Source organism: Larus michahellis, chromosome 5 (genome assembly GCF_964199755.1).
Source record: "Larus michahellis chromosome 5, bLarMic1.1, whole genome shotgun sequence".
Taxonomy (NCBI): Eukaryota; Metazoa; Chordata; class Aves; order Charadriiformes; family Laridae; genus Larus; species Larus michahellis.
In genome coordinates this window covers 78,752,002-78,771,891 of record NC_133900.1, presented here as the reverse complement: position 1 = coordinate 78,771,891, position 19,890 = coordinate 78,752,002, and the positions used below count along the sequence as shown (strand labels likewise).

The window sequence follows — 19,890 nt, the reverse complement described above, 5'->3', positions numbered from 1 at the left end:
GGGGAGTGGTAATACAGTACTGGATAGATGGGTATGAGAAAGCAGAAGGGTGGACATGAAGTACCACGTATCAGAGACACCAGCTGTCACGTGGGACAGTTAATGAGTAAACTGCACATCTTAGGAAGCTTTTTTTTTTCCCTTCTGACTTAACTTAGATTTTTGAAAACTGACAAAAGAAACCTAGACAACAAAATGGAGAACCTAATGTGCTGGTGTAGACCCTGGAGGCAACACATCCTGATAGGAACACAGCAGAATAGCCATAGTCAGAGAAACTTAACTTAAACTGAAAATTTCTTTACTGGTGAGAGAACTAAACCAGAAGTACAAAGAGGCTTCAAAAAAGTAAGTTGTGAATGTGTAATGTGACGATGGCATAATTTTGTCCTCAGAGCATTCAGAAAGAGTTTTTCATTTTCCAAAGTCGTCACTTATTTTCTACTGTGAAAAATGTCCTAAAGATAGTAAAGCATCTAAATAAAGATAGTAAAGCACCTAAAAGCTGTCTGCTCCCGAAATAAAAGCAGAGAAAAAGGGGCTGCAGATGTTTAGAAAATAACAGGACCAAGTTAATCTATTTCTTACTCTAGACTGTAATATTATATACGGGTATTTGTTTTCAACCCCCCAAAAATGCCTGGGCCCTACAGAAACTGCCTAATTTCATAGAATCATGGAATGTGTTGGGTTGGAAGGGACCTTTTAAAGGCCATCCAGTCCAACCCCCCTGCAATGAGCAGGGACATCTTCAACTAGAGCAGATTGCTCAGAGCCCCATCCAACCTGCCCCTGAATGTTCCCGGGGGTGGGGCATCTGCCACTATTTCCTATTTGTGAAAGACACTTCCATGAAAATCTCAAGGTTTCTCCCGTTACGCTGTAATTTTCCTCATTTCCTAAATCCCCCGATTAGTTCGGTATGTTCTTCCCCCAGTGCTTAATGCTTTTCTGCCTTGGTCTTTAAAGCTTTGTGCAAGTCCAGGCTTACGTTGGGAGCCGATTCCATCCTACGCGCTGCTGCGGGCCCTCCCTTTGCCCAAGGCCCTCACGCCTAACAACGCATTTCTTTTTATCATTTCCTGCTTCTCCGTTTCTGCAATGCCATACACCTTTCCAATCAGACATCTGCCAAGGACTTCCCATCCTTTTCTTGCCACCCCCGCTTTGTTTTATAAGGGAGTTAATTGCACGGCCAATTAAGCTGTGATACTAAAGACTGTTTTGCTGCTATTCTGTGTGCCTAAAAACACGTGACAGATCTCGGGCACTGCATAAAGCACAAGAAACAAACAACAAAACAAGGCACCCTAGCTTTTTAATATTTATTGGTGGTGATTCTGCCCCTCCGCGCCGCTCTGTTGAGACCCCACCTGGAGTCCTGCGTCCGGCTCTGGGGTCCCCAACGTAAGGAGGACATGGGACATGTTGGAGCGGGTCTAGAGGAGGCCACGAAGATGATCAGGGGGGCTGGAGGCCCTCTGCTGTGAGGACAGGCTGAGTGAGTTGGGGTTGTTCAGCCTGGAGAAGGGGTGGTTCCGCCGGGGGGGACCTTATAGCTCCTATACGCCTGGGGCGGCGGCGGCAGGGCCCTGCCGCCGCCGCCCCGGCCCTACCGCCGCCGCCTCCTTCTCCTCCTCCCTTCCCCTGACAGGCGGGGCGGTGTCATGTGGGGCAGCCACACCGGGAAACGTCTCGCCGAGCCGGGAAGGAGGATGGCGGGCCGGCGCCAGGCGCTGCTGGGGCCCGCAGCCCTTCTGGTCGTGGCGCAGCTCGTCTGGGCGCCGGACCCGGTAAACATGGCGGCCTGAGGGGAAGGGGTGGGGGGGCGCGGGATCGTCGCAGCGCCGCTCCCGGGGGAGCCCCAGGGGCTCCGGGGGGTTGTGAGGGAAAATGGTCTTCCCCAGGCAGGAAAATGTGAATTTAAGGCAGCGTCTCGCCGCCCTCACCGACTTGGTGACTTTTAAATGGTTTCTCTGGGGCGGCTGCGGTGAACGAGTCTTGGTGTTTATCGGGTGTGTTTCACAAGCCCTTGCTCGCTCCTGCGTTCAGTTTCATGTACATCATCTATAACATAAATATAGTAACATTACAGCAAAGCAGTGCTTTTCAGAAGGAAAGTTAAGAAGGGCTTGCTAAAAGCACATAATGCTTTTGAATCTTGCTGTATTTGCTATAGCAAAGGGGAGGGGACTAGAGCAGGTGGGCTTGAGGTGTCAGGTTTTCTTCGGGTTTTTTTTATTATTATTTTGTAAGGTAATAAGTGAAGTATTTAACTTTTGGTGGAGTTGTGAAGTCGAGGGGGGTGTTAGTTAGGTAGTTAGTTGGAACAGGCTGGCTTCCATCTCCTGGGCATGTCGACAGCTGTTCTTGCGTCCTGATGTATTTGTTATTCCTGATGTATTTGTTATTCCCCTATCAGGGAAGCACTCCTCCGTCTCCTCATCCTCTGTGACAAGGACAGGCTTTTAAGCATCTCCGCATTTCAGAATACTCTTTTGCAATGTATCTTGAAATATTTAGGGAGCGCGCTACTTCCTGTATTCTTTCATGTTTGCCCTAAGACTTTTCCTAGCAAATTATATTGATTTCAGGAGAACAAGTATGGGTTTTGGGAGAGGGGGGAACTGCAGGAAAGGCTTTGGAGGACTGCGGATATCTGGATGACCCACGTTCCCGTCGCATCCCGACTACACAGAATTATGCCCCTTCCTTTTCTGTGCACCCAATCCCATCTACCCCCAATACTACAAGCCAGCACCAGCTTAAAACACCTTCAGAATTTTATCCAAAAGCTTCCTCGGTTGTGGAGCAGGGGTGAAAGTGACAGCTATCAGCAAAGTCTATCATTAGAGCTTGATTTTGCATTTGATTGCACTTGCACAATATCAACCGGGTGTCCAGGTTGCAGGTTGTGCTGCTGTGCAGCCAGATATCAGGCTTGGGAATTTTATTTTTGGTTCAGATGCTGGGATGCATAGTTTGCTGAAGAACGAGCAGCTATTGTTGTCTTCCTACGTACAGCTGGTTGGGTTCTTCTCATTAACAAAGAACATGGAAGCTGGATGCCATGAATTACATTGCAGTGGTACAGACTGTCAGTCCCTTTAGCTTTCGGCTGGGCCTCCTCCACCATACTGAACATTTTGTCCAAACTGCAATTTAAATTGGCTCAGTCCCCATTGCTTCAGCACTGCAAGAGCACTCAGCTTCCCTGTTCAGAAAGGTGAAGAGCGTTGGGACTGCTGCAGCGGGACAGAGTGCTGCGTTGGCACCGTCCTGTAAGGGAAAAAGAGCAGAGAGAAAAATGTGTTAGACCACAGAGTTCATAGACTGAGAGCTGCTGAATATAACAGGTTATTTTGTCTGAAAGAGATTGAATGCCATGTCTTTAACCTATGGAATCGTATTTCATAGCTCAAAGAGGTAATTTTATTTTTAAATATGAAGATGAGAAACACTGAATATTAAGGAAGGATGTCAGAGAGGGCCCACATGCGAAATATTGTTGAGGGTGGTAAAGAAAGTGTTAGTGCTGGCATTCGTTAGACAGGACAAGCTACATTCAATCTATTTCATATTAATGAAGTCAAGCTAGGTTTTAAAATAGTTACTCAGCAATCATTAAACCATGCATTAATTTTCTTTGCTGCACTGAATAATAACTGTTATTGCTTGATTATTTTTTCCAGGTAGAAATTCCTCTTGGCACTTCGTTAGCTATTTTGTTCCTGTTCTGCTCTACTTTTTTTTCATACAGTCAGTCATAATATAAATCTTCAGTTTACTACTTCCATTTTTTCTTATTATTTCCATTTTTCCCCATAACATACTGTCTTTCTTTTCCACTGCGTTCTTTTTCTTTTAGTGTTTTTATCCTATGGTGCCAAGCATGCATTTTTGTATCATTATGTACATTTAAATTTGAAAGTCAGCAGTACATCAGATAATCAAAATATGCAACCTACTAGTAATAGGTGATTTAAAAAAAAAAAAAAGAGAGCATATAGTCAGCGTTCAAGAATAGCTGTATTCCTTCTAGGAGGTTGAATGCATGTTTGAAAAGCAATTTATAGTGACGACCTCCTGTTTGTAGCCAGCTTCTGCTGGCTCTTTCTGGGAGACCACCTCTGGTTTGTCACATCGGAAACTCGTGCTGGAAGACTACTCCCACTTCAGACAGCATTTATTGTTCCTCTTCCAGTGTCAAGCCTGTGCAGAAGGGAGGATCTCGCTCACCACACAGCTCACCACACTAACTTCATAGCTGCTTGTTTCATTCTGGTCATAGAAACTGCCTGGTGGTTTTTTGGTTGCTGTAAGAAAATTGTTGAAGTGTCTTTTTTCTTTTTGCTCTGTTAGAAAAGTTTGCAGTTAGTCTTTAGCTGATTGCAAAAGGTAACAATTTTTTTGTTCCTCCTCAGAACTTTGTGTGTGTTAAAAAATCAAGCAAACAAAAAACAAACAAAGAAACCTACAGAAACAAAACCTTCTAGTTTTCTGGTTGTCTTGATATCTTTTTAAGTTGTTGCTTATGTGCAACATATATATACTAGGTTTTATTTATATATATATATACACACACACACACTAATATATATAAGCTATAATAGCTTACCTGAAGAAACTGTTAATAATCTTGGCTTTCCTCAGGTATCTCAATCAATGCGAACAGTTTTGGGAGGTGTATGGGTTGTTTTGGGGATTACTGGTTTCTTTAGCTTGCTTTATACGTAGACAGGTGAGAAGGCTAAAATTACTGACATGTAAGGAGGGAACATTTTCTCTCTCCTCTGTATCTCTCCCTTAGCTCTTCTCTGAACTGTCGCTTTCCCCACCTCTTTTGTGGCTTAGGTTGCAAAGGGCTGGGAAGATAAAAATAACTTCAAATACAAGATTAAAATCTCAGGAGAGAGAGTCAGGCGTGACATACCATTTAGCACCTGGAACATCACTTAAAATCCTCTGAGATCAGTTTGCCTGGTTGCCACTGTTTCCTCTGTGTATGCATGAGCTATTCTGACAGATCAACTGAATTTTTATCCATTTGGGATAACCTTTTTAATAGGCTTTATCTGGCAAGAAGCATATTGTGACAAAAAGTATTTATTTCCTGAAGGTCCTGTGTATCCATTGCAGTAGGATGTATATGTAATGGCACTTTTTCTGGTTGTTTTTAGTATTGCAGGTTGGAAAATTTCACAAGACAATTGCATTAATGCTGTTAAGTATTTGCTTGGCTTTGCACGAAGCCTCTGACTTTTGTTGCCTAATTAGTCATCTGATATCCTCCTCCTTTCCCTCCTTGTTTTGAAACTTCCTCAATTTGAAAATTAAATGGCCTCTTGTGTTTGACCTTTTGTTCCAGCTGTGCAAAGGCTGTAACTGCACCACAGTAAAATCTAGGAAACGCAGAGCTGCTGGTCCTGTATCTTTGTCTCGCTTGTAGGAAAACCAAAATCCACCTCATGCTTTCTCCCAGCTACTGGAAACAATACGAAAAGAAAACACATGATAACACACAGAAACTGATCCCACTTCCAAATTCCTGTTCCCAGTTGTAACAAATTATGCCAGTGTTTAAAGTCCGTGGCATTCTGTGAGACATTGTGTTTTCTAGATTAATGCATTAAAAACAGATAATGTGATTAGCCCAAGGTGAACATGGACATTAGTTAGCTTGTTTGTCCCAGACACACAGCTGCTAGAGATCATGTCTCAGTTTTTACTGGAGCCAGAATGCATTGTAAGGACACGCTAGTCAAGTAATCTAATTAGTACAGCCAAATAAATACTGGAAATCAAGGTTGGGGGGGAGGAAGTGGTGGAAGGATCCCTACATATTTTTCTTTCTGTTCTGTCTCCCAAACACTTGTGCTTCAGGAGCCTTCTTATGGACTCCCAGAATAGCATGTGTGCCTTTCCTTTTTCCTAGAGGGACATACTGTGCTCTTAGGAGCTTACTGATCTGCTCAGATAGCACGGGGACCAGATCTGGTCTGCTCTCAACTGTCTTGAAGCACAAGTGCAGCGAGTAGGCATTTGCATTACCCATTTCACTGGGTAAAACATGCAATTATAATTGTGGCATGTATATGCATACGTTTATGTATGTATATGCATGCTGTATGTAATTGATGGGGAAGCACAGTGTGCCTAAATATAGTTCTGAAACTTTCGTTTGTATCTAGCCATGCTTACAGGAATGAAGGTAACTAGTTTTTAGTTTCATTCCTGAAATGTGCCCTCATAGTATCTAGCACCAGTTCAGCAGTGCTTTTCCACACTAAACATAAAGTCATGCTGTATATAGCTCATTCCCCTGGCTGAGTAGTTTTCCCAAAGTTCAGTGTGCTTTCTCTGCCCCAGCCACAAAGTGAAGCTTAACACTGAGCATAATTATGAAAGACGCTATAAAATGAGATTATGAATGGAACGGATGGAACAAACTGGTCCATAGTGAGATTTAAGGTATCTGAACTTGTCTAAAGAATATGGTTTTGAAGTGCTCTGTATTGAATCACACTGAGTAAAAAGGGGTTTGTATATTTATCATCAACTCGTGCTTACGTTGGACTATATTAGGCAGGTTGTCTGAAGGTCTGTCAGACAGAACGGGGAAGTTGCTGTTTGTCCCCTATGTCTTGTATTCTGTTCTGCACCCTTTCCAATGTCCCGAAACTTTCTCTTCCTTTGTTATCAAGTCATCGTGGATTGAATTAGCTGACTAGTCCTAAAGGCTTAATTCAAAACTAAGTCTGCTAGAATAATAAAGTGATTTAATAAAGAAGCTAAGTAGTTATGTTTCACTGTCTTTACAGTATGGAGAAGAGTGCAGGAGTAAAACATACCCTCCTTCAGGACCAACGTAAGTAACCTGATTCAGTTGTCTAGCAAATTACAGAAAAGTCATGATTTGCAAGTCTGAACAGTGTGGGGGTTTTTTTGTAACTTATTCCTGTTGCAGATCAAGAAAATGCTAGTTACAGGTGGGAAGCACCTATTTTGTCAAATATTTTTTCAAAGCCTTCTTTAAATTCGAACTCTGGTACTTATCTTTCAGGTTCAAAGGGAATGTACCCACATATGTCATAAATCTTGATTTACCTGCTAGCAAAAGATGGGATAACTTGATGCACGACAAAAAGACAGAGGTATGAAATGCAGAGCTTACTTTGAAGCTTGGCAGGTATAAAACTAGTGCGTGGCCTTTTATTTTGAAAAAAAAGGTTTGGAAAGGAATACCTGTGCTAAAATTCTCTGGAAGGGAGAGATATTTCTATTTGACTTTTGTAAAATTATTCTAGACTAAAATAATTGCTTGAGTAAAATATTTTTCTGTTCAACTCTTGAGCTAGCAGCATCAAGTATAGGGGCACTGATGCTTGCCATAAAAAATGGTGTGGCATAAAGCAGGCTTTCATTTATCAAAGCTCTTTAATCATGAAGTAATACAGAATGAAGGAGGAGGAGTACGCCAAAAGGACAGCCTCGGTAAGTGAAACGGAGGCAGCGTCCCTTCTCCTCTGCACGTCCCTGCTTCTCTCAAAACGCTGCATGAGATGACGAAATGGCAAGGGGGAAAAGCAGAACTTCCAGCCCTTTTCAGGGGTGCTGGTTGCAGCACTGGGGTTTTCATGGGAGAAATCATTTTAAAAATACTCGAGCCTATTTCAGACTACTTCGAACAGCTGTTCTGAAGGTTGCTGAAAATTCAATTCAGTAGGGCTTAATTTCTTGAAAAGGGCTAGGGATTTTTGCTGTATCCCTGCTGACTTTGACCTTCCAAGTCTGAAAGCCAGACAAATTCTATTTACACTGTAATTGGGCGTTCGGAGCTTCAGGTTGCACCTTAAATTCTGAAAGGTTTTATCTCTCGTGTACTTTGGAGTTAGATCACATGGAGTGGAATTCTATTTGTGGCCATTCATGTGTCGCAAATGGAAAGTATGTGCTTTTATAAGAAATTTACTGAATCTTTTTGGCTTCAAGAACAGCAGTGCTTAAGCAAAGAGCTTTTAATTAACATTTTTAAAGATAGAAGAGTGCAGAGTATCAAAATGTGATCAAAGGAGCAGGAGACGAGGATGGCTTTTTCCTGTACTTTGTTTTCTCTAGTAAAGGGACATGTCAGAGCTAATTTAGAAAGTTATTTGAATAAAGCTTGAGGAGTGACTCTTTAATGGGGAGTTGGGGGTGATTTCCTCACAAAGAACACCATATTTAGCATGTTAAATACATATTTTTTCAGCAAAATGTTTTTTTGAAAAGTATGTGAAGGAGTTCTCTTAGTGTTATAGCAATTCTTATGCTCAAGATCTTCTATGCAATAAAAGCCATTGTTCTTTTTAGCTGAAGACTGTGGTCCAGAATATTAAAGATATAGCAAATACCTTCTTCCCCAGTGGCAAAGTTGTTGACATTGTGGATAACAAAATAGTAAGTATTTTCAGCTGAATTATTTTATTATTATACGCTCTGACTACCACAATTAGAATGCTACTAAATTTGGCAATTAATAACTTCTTCCACTTCTAGAATAAAAATCTTGCCTTTTTGGTGAAATTTTGCCTTCTTGCCTACTCTGAATTACTCTGAAACTATCAAACCTAAAATGCGCATGTCTCTTCCTCCTCTAATTCTTTCTAAGATCTTTTCAAGTTTGGATTAGTCATGCTAAACATGTATGCTACTGACTTAGTCACCCTAGCAAAACATTTTACTGAAATTCTCTTTGCCATGTTCAGCTCCTTTTAAACAGTAGAATAAAATCAGGTTCTGAAGAGTGTAATAAATGTCTCATTACAGGAGAAACTCTGACCTGGCCTCATCTTAAAAAATAATTTGATTCTGATTAAAATAGGCTTTGGTGTAGAATCAGGACAGGGAAAACAGTGCAGCGCTAGAGGCAGCGTGAGGTCAAATCTGTCCCCCATCTTTATGTCTTAGGTCATGCTGGCCACTCTTCATTTGTGTGCCTATGTGCCTGAGTGGGGTTGACATAAAGGTAGCACATACAGGTCGTCATACTGATGTGAAAGTTAGAGATTCCCTTAAATACTGACGTCAAGCTCAGTTCCAGTTGAGCTCTTACAATATGAGAGTCTTACTTCACTCTGTTCTGCCCATTGCTGCTAACTATAATTAAGATACTGTGCTAATCTCCATTGCTCATATGTCAATATTTTGATAAGTAATAGTTTTTACTTTCCTTAAGTATGTACTTGTCTTCCAAGCACTCTACAAACATCCTCAAGTTCTACAGGCTGCAGAGGAATTAAATACTCAATTTAACAGTTGTGAGAAGGATGTACCTACTGGGAGAGGTTTGTTTTAAGTAACAAAATAGCCGTAATTTACACAAACAACATACAAAACTTTCCCTTTCAGGCTCATCTGACCGCCACGCTTCCTTATCCTTTCAATGAAGAACTCCAAGGAATTGCAAATTCATCAGGGATTCCTCTGGGTAATAGTTTCCAACACTTTATTAATGTAGTGGAAAACTAGCAATCCAGACTAATTTAAAATCAGTATGTGTACCAATCTGCAGTATAGTTACCTGTAGTCATCTGTGACTTTAACAAATGAATCATTAACTAAGTAGATAAAGTAATAAATTGCATCTCACATCAAATGAAAACGGTATTTTAGAGGAGAATGGCAATAAATCACACAAGCCTTTCATCAGGCTGGGACTTCTTTGTAGAGCTGTAGCTTCTTGCTCCTGAGTTTTGGGAACTGGAGGGAGTCTCAGCTCCTGTGCACCAAAATCTGGGGGAATCCTTGATTCTCACTGGTTTCCTGTTGAGCTGTGTGTCTGCTATTGACATACCAAGAAGACAAGGCTCAGTTTCATGCTGTGCTTTCTCTCCCTTGTGATCATTGACACATCCTCTTGCCTTCCTTCCACACCTCCTGCAAAAGAGTGCAGTTCCAGGTGAGAGGTAGACACTGAATTCTTCCAGAATTGAGGCGGAGGAAGTCCATAGACCTGCTTCCACTGACTCCCTCATACAGGAGCCGTACACCTGGTGCTAGTCAGCAGCTCTTATATGGGAATAGTGGTACATAGCAGCTTTATTCTTTAAAGTGAATTTTATAGCTTGTTTTAACGTTTCCAGAGGAGGAAGTAGCGATGACTGTCAGTTTTCTGTATGGTAAGGCAGAAGACCAAGGAATTCTGATCCTTCTGTTTGCCTTTCAGGAAGCTCTTGATTTTGCTAAACTAGTCATTTCAAAGATCAAATGAGACTTAAACACAAAATTCTTTAGAGAAATATTATAACTTTTCACTATGCTTTTTTCTAACAATTTTTTTCTGTGCATGGCAAAAATTTCAAACTATTGAAGTTTGTTTCTTTTTGTTCTAGGGGAAATTGTTATTTTTAACATCTTTTATGAAATTTTTACTGTCTGTACATCAATAGTGGCAGAAGATAAAACAGGTAATGCAACAACGTTAACAGTTTCCTGTTATGTAGGAGAGGGTCCACCTCAATTATACAAACATAGTCCTTCTCATCTGCAGGCAAGAAAGTCTAGTAGGTAGAAGAGACTAAAAGCAATGATAATAAAAAGTTATTCCTTGAGAAAGGAATAAGAGATCAAGGGTGTTTTAGGCTAAAAAAAAAAAACAACTTTCAAAGATGGTTTGCATTTGGTTTTGTTGAGGTTTTTTTTGTGGGTGGTTTGTGCTGTTTGTTTGGGTTTTTTTGTTTAATAGGTGGCATTTGTTTGTGTAGGGGAAAGAAACACCAGCCAGACAGCTGATACTTTCTCAGTGCCATGAGGGATTCTACTGCAGTCCGTTTTGCAGCTAGTTTCTGGCTATCACATATGTATGGTGCTAGAGAAAATGGATAGGCTGTTTTAAGAAAAAAGACTCATTTTCTTAACTGAGTTCTGCAGCCCTTGTCTGCACCTGTTTCAGCTTAGGAAATTCATGAGGGATTCTCAGAGAGCTTACAACGTCTCACTTTTAGGGGAAGTTCAAGGTATTACCATTGCATTAACATAATATGGGAAGCATTTGAGGCTGAGATGGACAAGTAACAAGGTTACTTGATTTCAATTACAGCAAAACGCTTCTCTGAACCAAAAAAACCCACAATTTTTCTGTGCTTATGAAAAGGGCAACTAGACGCTGGTATTTTCCTGCTTACTTTCCAAGGTGTTTTTCCTGCTTACTCATTTCGTGGTTTTCTAAGCTGAATTTTATGTCTCTTTCTTAGGAAAGATTTATTTATTTATTTATTTATTTATTGATATGTAGGGAAGCTGTACCATGCCAGAAACTTGGACTTTGGACTCTTTCTCGGGTAAGTACTTAAACTGGTGCCTTTTAGGTTTTATTTTTTTGCTAAATCCAAAAGAAAAAGCTAGCTGAACTTGAAGTTTCTACATGCATTCTTTGAGTCTAAATGATGAATTGTATGTTGGGTGTTGTTAAGGCTGTGACAAGTAATGCTGCATTGTGCGTTGTGAAAAAAGGCTAAAGCAAACAAAAGCATTGTTGTGTTGATCTTACGGCAAACTGCTCGCAGCTTGTCGGGAATGACTTTGTAAAACAGTTGTGTTCAGTGTTACTTAGTCTTTTCCCAGCTCCAGTTAAAACTGTCTCGAACCAAAGAACGGTCCATGTTCTCTGGTATCCCTGAGGCACGGTATATCTTGTTCTTTATGTGATGGGACAGCAGCATCAATTTTAGTGTATGCAGTGAAATGTGGATTGGATTTGGCTCGGTTTTGTGGTTGTTTTTTTCCCAAAATTATCCCCCTGTTCTGTACTGTGCTCTACTGGCACTTCCCATCCTTCATCATTTCTACTCGGAAGCCAGTTATTTGCATTCCGCTGATGTAACATTATCTGTCATTTAGATACAAACTTTGGATTTGTTGCCCAGCACTGGATTCTTTTCTAGTTCTCATTTCATACGTGGTGATCAGGTAGTTCAGTATTTGCTTTTAATATCCCAGTATATTTTGTAACATCACTCATCCAGATGATTCTCAATGCCCAGATGGGATTTAAATGTCCAGCTTCATTAAAAGTCTTACCTGCCTATCAAAAACTCAAATGTTGTCAACTGTGACCCCACCTGTCCCTTGGTTTGGCTTGTGTTGAACTTCTCCCACTGGTCAGAAATCCTGGGAATATGCTCCCTGAAAATGAAGGCAACTTTCAAAGGTGTTTCCAGAACCTGGATTGTTTCCAGAGAATTTAACGATCTGCTAAGCGTTCTTTAGCATGCTCTTGCCCTCAAATTGTTCTGGCTTATTTTACAAACTAGAATTGGGACTTCCCTTTGTGTAGAGCAAATCCAGTAGCGCGGTTCATTTTCTCACTTTGACAAGTAAGAATTTGAGGGAAGTGGCTCATTCTGCTGCAGAACAAGCTACACACGCTTTCAGGATACAGTGGGTTTGGTGTCACGGGCAATACCCGTAGCAGCCTCCCTTTGCCAGTGGGAACAGAACAAAGTTATGTGTGTTCAAAAACAACCCCCCAGCTGGAATGGTGGTGCTGTTTAATACTGAGTGGTGATATGCTCTTGGTTCGAACACAACTTGGTTCTTTTCACCGACTGCCTATGCGTTTAGACTTCCTACTTGTCCCTTGCTGGTGCTGCTCAGGTAACTCCTGAATAACTACACGAGTAAGATCAGGACGGGCAACTCACAGAGGAAATCTGCGTGCTGCAAAGGCAAGTTTTAAATGCTGCTGAGGGAGGGAAGTTTGTAATGCTGTACCATCTTCTGCAGGTGGGATGTTAAAAATAGTTCCTGGACTTTAACTCGGGAACTGAAGCCTTTAGTGGTAAACTTGGACTTCCAGAGAAACAACAAAACGGTATTCAGGTCCACAAATTTTGCAGGATACATAGGCATGGTGTCTGGAGTCAAACCAGTAAGTATGGGGAAGGGGGCTTGTCAATTTGTTAATAATGCTTCAGAGTTTCCTTTAAGATGTAAATTTTCCTGCTTTCATCTTCTGCCTTGGGATGTTTTTTAATAAATGACCTCTTAGTTGTTCTGGTACACAGTATAGCTACTGTGAAGAAAGAAAACAATGCTGCACGCTTCCTCCTAAAAGCAGACTGCTGAAATTAAATACTTATGTTTGGAAAATTCTTAAAAAACAGTGTTGAATTCTGAATACAAACAGGAGTGAATACAAAGTGCTCAATTGGTCGGAGTTTCTTGGTAGCAAATAGATACTGCTGTGATCCCAGAGGTGAAACAGCGCACTTGTGCTATTTTAATTCTTTCTCCAGTCCTTGGAAAAGGAGTCCTACAAGGCAAGATTTTAATTTTTTTTTTAATACCTGCCTGAAATCTGAGTTTTATCTACATCTTAAAAACCAGCAGTATAGAACTATACTAGGGTCTCCAGCTTACCACAACTCCTCCTTTTCTACATGCTTGGCCTTTATCCTCAATTATAAGTGGCCCTTTTCATAGTAGAGCATTTCTGGTGTAAATCCCTGCATTGTATCCATTTATTTTTATCTTCTGGTCAAATACACTGGGAAGAGTCAATTCTGAAAATGATCCAGTGTAGCTGAATTCCACTTCCCTCTGAAAGAAACACTGGTTGGAGAAGGCTGGGATTTGAGTTTGAATTGCATGTTGCAGGTAGCGCAGATTGGACTGTGTACAGCTGCAAGCCCATGTGAACAGCAATAACGTTAGCACCGGGACTTAAAAATCTGCCTTCAAACTAGAGTAGTATTCAGAAGTCTGAGAAGAAGGTTACGTACAGCAGGGGAAGGAAAACTGTTAGTTCAGTGATGCAACAAGGGCCAAGAGAAAAATGGCCACAGGCTTGACTTACTTAGTATAAAAGCATGGTTTGCCAGATTGCTGTGCCAGCTCAGAAAACTATGAATTGTCATTTCTGCTTCCTCAAGCAGTGATAAATTAGGTTCTTCTCCACATGGGCTTGAGCTTGCAGCCCATTACTCAAAGGGGAAGTCTAATGAACAAAAAGCTCAAGTGGCATGTAAATTGCAGTGCTGCCTCTTGTTTATTACTGGTATTAATGGGCTGCCGATGGATTAAGGTTGATTTGTTTAATGCTTTTCAGGACTTGTTCACTCTGACAATGAATGAGCGTTTCAGTCTTGATGGTGGTTATGTTGGTGAGTAACGCTCATTTCTTTCGTTCTGTACAAGTTTTCCAGCCTTGGGCATACCAGTTACCTTAACAAACAGCCACACAAATGGTGAAACGAGTAAGACAAAACACAGTTCATTTTAAAGCCTGTGAAAGTCAGAATAGCATGAGTGAACCTTCTGAAAACAAATGATTGTAACCAGTGATATTTTGCAGGAATCTTCGAATGGTTTCTTGGTAGAAGAGATGGTATGTGGATGGGCTTTCTTACAAGAACAGTATTAGAGAATGCTACAAGGTATTCTCCCCCCCAAATATTCTACTGCTTTAATCTGTTTTGCTTCCAACTGGCATGAATATTGTAGATGTATGCTTAGTATCTAATGGTATAGGTATCTTCCTAGAAGCCTTAACATTAAATAGTTGTGGGTTTGCTGGTACTCTGGTGGGGGGGAGGCATCACACATGATCCCTTAAAACTCCTCAAATTTCTCAGATGGATTTTTTTTTTTCTAATCAACATATCAGTATGTGAATGTGTAATAGCATTCTGCATCAAAACACATCCAACAGGTAGTAGCATATTATAGGAAGTAAACAGAAACAAAGGTCTCGTACAGTAAATTAACTAGGTGGAATATGGCACAGCATGTCATCATTTTATTCCTGTTTTAAATGTAGAGAAAGTGCGAAGAGCACCTGTCAACTTTTAAGTACAAAGTGAGAAGAGGAGCTTTGCTTGCATGTGTTCCTTCATTGTGATACAATCTCTTCATATGTGCATGAGAGGGGAAGAAAGGTGTAACTACCCAAACTTTTCCTGGGTCTGTGAAACTCATTCTTCAGTACTTGAACCATTTATAACATTTAATAGTCCAACACTACTTTGTTATCTGCAGTTACCAGGATGCAAAAGACAGACTGTCAAAAACAAGACTGCTGGCTCCAGCTTACTTTATACTGGGTGGAAAAAATTCTGGAGAAGGGTGTGTGATAACTCGTTCCAGGACAGCTACTCTGGATATTTGGGAGTGAGTATGCTTAACTGGACACCTGACTCAGCCTTCCAGAAGGGGACAGGTTCCACCGATAATTGTGTCCTCTGTTTCTTGTGACGTAGAATCACAGAATCATTTAGGTTGGAAGGAACCTTTAAGATTACCGAGTCCAACCATTGGCCTAACACTGCCACAACCACAGTAAACCATGTCCCTCAGCACCTGTCTTAAATACCTCCAGGGATGGCGATTCCACCACTTCCCTGGGCAGCCTGTTCCAACGTTTGATAACCCTTTCGGTGAAGAAATTTTTCCTGATATCCAATCTAAACCTCCCCTGGTGTAACTTGAGGCCCTTTCGTCTTGTCCTGTAGCTTGTTACTTGGGAGAAGAGACTGACCCTCACCTCGCCACAGCCTACTTTAGGTGGTTGTGCAAAAACTCACTTCTCTAGCATCATTGAAAAATCATAAAATCATAGAATCATTTAGGTTGGAAAAGACCCTTGGGATCATTGAGTCCAACCATCAACTCCACTCTACAAAGTTCTCCCTTACACCATATCCCTTAACACCACATCTAAACCAGTCTTAAATACATTCAGGGATGGTGACTCCACCACCTCCCTGGGCAGCCTATTCCAGTGTCTGACCACTCTTTCTGTGAAGAATTTTTTCCCAATGTCCAGCCTAAACCTACCCTGCTGCAGCTTGAACCCATTCTCTCTTGTTCTATCCCTAATTACCTGTGAGAAGAGACCAGCACCAACCTCTCTACAATGTCCTTTCAAGTAGTTGTAAAAAGTGATGAGGTCTCCCCTCAGCCTCCTCTTCCTCAAACTAAACAGTCCCAGCTCCTTCAATCGCTCCTCATAAGATTTATTCTCCAGGCCCTTCACCAGCTTCGTTGCCCTCCTCTGCACTCGCTCCAGCACCTCGATATCTCTCTCGTATTGAGGTGCCCAGAACTGGACACAATACTCAAGGGGTGGCCTCACCAGTGCTGAGTACAGGGGGGAATCACCTCCCTCCTTCTGCTGGTCACACTATTTCTAATACAAGCCGGGATGCCATTGGCCCTCTTGGCCACCTGGGCACGCTGCTGGCTCATGTTCAGCCTCTTGTCAATTAGAACCCCCAGGTCCTTTTCTGCTGGGCAGCTCTCCAGCCACACTGCCCCAAGCCTGTAGCGATGCATGGGGTTGTTGTGGCCCAAGTGCAGGACCCGGCACTTGGCCTTGTTGAAGCACATTCCGTTAGCGTTGGCCCATCGATCCAATCTATCCAAGTCTCTCTGTAGAACCTCCCTATCCTCACGTAGATCAACACTCCCACTCAACAATACCACAGCAAGCCTAAAAAAAAAAAATCCAGCTGTATATAGTATATACTCTATATGTACTTACTGTATACTCAGAGAAGCAAAACACAAACACATACCTCTTTTCCAGCCTTGATATCCAGAAAGGCACGTGGTACGTGTTAGAAACAAACTACGATCGCTGGAAGCCTCCGCTCGTCTTGGATAATCGTAGAACACCTGCAATGAAATGCCTGAACCAGACCATGCAAGAGGTAGACATCCTCCCCGTACCTCATCTTGCTGTTTTGAAACTCCCAGGTTACAGTACTGATCTGACACAGCCAGGAACATTCAGGGCATTGGCAAGCACAGCTGTAGTGACAGAAGCGGCTAACGGTTTTGTGACAGTTTGTGCTTCTGGGTAATAAAGTACCAGGTGGCTCTGTACATGATTTTTTTTTTCTTAGTTTTAGGTTTTCTCTTCATCTAGGTGGGTTTCCTGCATTGTCTGTGGCTGCGTGTGCAGGGGGATAAACTTGGAGATACTTTGAGAGAGATTTTCATTGTTTCCTGAGCTGTTTTATCACCAGTGAAATTCAAACACGCACTGTCAGGCAGCAAACACTGACACTCACGTGTCCCATGAGATCTGGTCTGCTCAAGTTTTTGTAACCCATGCTCATCTGATCTCGATGTATTCTTAAAGCTTTATCTTATTATCTAATTGAGCAGTAAAAAAGTTAGACTTTTCCGCATTTACACTAACAGATAAATGGCCATTAACATAAATGTATTATTGTCTTTCAGAACATCTCCTTACCAAGAATTTATGATGTTCTCTCCACAAAGCCTGTCCTCAATAAGGTAATGCTTCTATTCTTGCAGAATGTTTGGAGTGGGGAGGTGGGGGGCAGACCACGAACTACTTTACGCTTAAGGAGAAGGGAACAGTGGTACGTTCCGGGGGGTTTTTAGGTGAAAACATGCACGTAAAACCAAAACTAATTCCACATTACTTTGTAAAAGCAAAACGTAATTGCTGGAATAGCTGTTTTGCAAAGGCCCTACAGCTTCAAAGTTCCGTGCAGCCTGAGCCCTTTCCTCACAGTTTGAGGCAGCATTTGCACTGCAGACACCTTAAAGACCCTTCTAACATGAATTAACCTGTGATACGTACCCTTATAAGTAGCATGAAACAAGTTAATGTGCCGCATGGTTTACACGTACTACAGTCACAGTCTGCTTGCAACAGATGATATTTTAGTCTGAACTTAAGGGTTTGGTGTTTAAAAAAGACTAAAGGGGTGAGAGGAGGTTTTGAATGAGAAATTAAGTTACTATATTCAGTAGAGGCAGCATTCTTGGCTGTGGACACAAGCTATTCATACTTGCATGTTGTTGACTAAATAAGATAAATGCTCATTTCAGTTGAACTGTTCAGCTAGTATCAGGGACGGTTTTTCACTAATTACTGTAATGAGGCTTTCTCTTTTTTTTTTTCTTCTTTTTCATTCTTCTTCCGCCTGCCTGTTAGCTGACTGTGTGCACAACGCTGATGGAGGTGTATAATGGTCATACAGAGACTTACCTGCGGGAATGCCCAGATCCCTGTAGTCCTTGGTAGTCCTGTACCTTTCCTATGTTGGAAGCTGCTTGTCTGAATTGGAGGTCCTCCAAGAAAAAATACTTCTGGAAAAAGATTCCTCAGCCTAACTCCTTTCTTCAGAAATCTAATGGCTATATAGAAATGTCACTGAAGCTTCTAACAATGGAGGACCCTGTCTCACATTGGACTTTCTTGCTTCCTGATCAGCAGTTCTGCTGACGAGAAATGTATACTAATGTATGTCTGGTTTGATTTCAGCCATTTCTACCAAATGAGTTCAGCAGTTAGCTCTAGATCTCTTCAGTCTTGACAGTATTCTTGGTTTGGTTTGTTGCTGGTTTATGGGTTTGTTATTTTTTTGTTGTTTGGTTGGGTTGGGTTTTTTTAGATGAAAATACTTCTAAAGCACACATGAGTTAAAATGGCACCTAGCAGGCATGGAAAAGAATTAGGTTATTAGAAGGCCACCTGGGACAGGGCGGTTCTGTTATTCTTTCTTAAGCACTTCAGATGAATTGCTAGTGTTCTGGTCCGATAGGAGGGTATGTCTAAGAAGCCCTGTTATAAAATAACGTACCAAATGTCATATCTAGTCACAGAAACAGGGTCTTAGGGAAATACCAAAAATGAGATCTGAGCCAAAAAATGTCTTTTCCGTGATTTATAGATCTTTTGCTGAAGCTCTTGCTTGGCCTGTTAACAAATATTTTTTTTAATACAGATTTTTCTGTTGTCTCAAAAAAATAAATACTAATACAATAAATATTCTTAAGAATTACTTTCTTCGTCCAAAGTACAGATGCACTGATTTCATACCTCAGTGGAAGTTACCGTGCATGTTACATATCACACAGCAGAAAGGGCATTCGCTTCCAAATAGACTGATTTTAACAGCGACTGAAAAACTGATTTATTTCCTTAACTGTAATGGGAAGTAGCCAGGTACTAATAGTGTTGTTGGAGAGCAGTTTGGTTGGGTTTTGGAAAGTGGGGGAGGGAAGCCAAATCAGACTACAACATGGGCCAGAATTCCAATTAAGAAAGTAAAGTTCCTTTAGAATTAAGAGAGAAGGCACCCTAATGTCCTAGGGAGCAGTAGTTTTATCTTTGTCGCTGGCTGTTTCCAGTGCCATTCTTGTGTTTTGTAGCACGCAAAGGGAAGACACTGGAGAGTGAGGTTAGGGGCTGGGATTTATGGTGATTCCCTTGTAATCTTTTCTTGGCCGCCCTGGGAAAGAGGTGCTATTCCTGTTCCCATTCAGCCCTGCATTTAAAGTTGCCACTGGTGTAAGGAAGGGAAGTGCCTGCTGTCTCTTTGGGGTCTGCAGAGACGGTCTTGCACGAGGGATTCTAACTAAAGCCTGCAAATTTGTGACACCCAGTCACAATGGGATTTTTGGTAGTGTCCAGGACATGCAGAACAGTATTAGTGTAGTGCAGAAGTTCAGACCAGAGGATACTACAGTTTTCTCTTCCAAACAGTAAAGGCTACGATAAGATTTTTTTTTTTTTTAATAATAATTGCAAATTTAGCACTTTAAGAAGTTTACAGAAGGGGAAACAAGTTGTTGTCCATAAATCTATAATACAAAGCCAACTTTCATCCAAGTATAACTGGCTAAGTTTTATTTAGTATTGCTTCCTTTCTGAACGAAATATTAAAAGAAAACCTTTAATCACCCCTTGTTTCAGTAACTAGGCCACCAGCTTGCAGCAAACTGTCGCAGCTCTCCCTCCACCAACACTGGAAGAAGCAGGGACAAAAGGAATGCTATTTGCCAGATAACTTTAGCAGTTGATAAAGAAACCTGGCTTCTGGTTGAGGAAAATGATATTCTAGCCCTTAGAACAATGCCTGTAGTACC

At 41.4% G+C, this 19,890-nt stretch overlaps 1 protein-coding gene across 4 annotated transcripts; it reads left to right on the top strand.

Annotated features, from left to right (window-relative positions):
• The first annotated feature begins 1,255 nt into the window (after positions 1 to 1,255).
• ASAH1 (N-acylsphingosine amidohydrolase 1) lies at positions 1,256 to 18,803 on the top strand. Of its 4 annotated transcripts, none has more exons than XM_074588214.1 (15): positions 1,256 to 1,501; positions 1,655 to 1,793; positions 6,822 to 6,868; positions 7,064 to 7,154; positions 8,353 to 8,439; positions 9,391 to 9,469; positions 10,374 to 10,448; positions 11,276 to 11,321; positions 12,766 to 12,910; positions 14,090 to 14,144; positions 14,336 to 14,417; positions 15,019 to 15,150; positions 16,568 to 16,691; positions 17,227 to 17,283; positions 17,954 to 18,803. In XM_074588214.1, exons 2-15 carry the CDS (start codon positions 1,668 to 1,670, stop codon positions 18,041 to 18,043), a joined length of 1,236 nt encoding a protein of 411 aa, XP_074444315.1. In that variant the 5' UTR covers positions 1,256 to 1,501; positions 1,655 to 1,667; the 3' UTR covers positions 18,044 to 18,803. The 4 variants fall into 4 exon arrangements, with proteins under 4 accessions (XP_074444315.1, XP_074444317.1, XP_074444318.1 ...); XM_074588216.1 differs by having other exon boundaries at positions 1,260 to 1,501; positions 1,679 to 1,793; XM_074588217.1 differs by lacking the exon at positions 1,655 to 1,793 and having other exon boundaries at positions 1,270 to 1,501.
• Positions 18,804 to 19,890: the final 1,087 nt, after the last annotated feature.

What these genes read in the sequence shown, in the direction of transcription:
- ASAH1 (XM_074588214.1), top strand. Translation starts at nt 1,668, where the DNA reads ATGTGGGGCAGCCACACCGGGAAACGTCTCGCCGAGCCGGGAAGGAGG. An exon ending in AGTGGCAGAAGATAAAACAG is followed by an intron (nt 10,449 to 11,275) that starts GTAATGCAACAA and finishes ATTGATATGTAG; the next exon opens with GGAAGCTGTACCATGCCAGA. An exon ending in GTATTAGAGAATGCTACAAG is followed by an intron (nt 14,418 to 15,018) that starts GTATTCTCCCCC and finishes TGTTATCTGCAG; the next exon opens with TTACCAGGATGCAAAAGACA.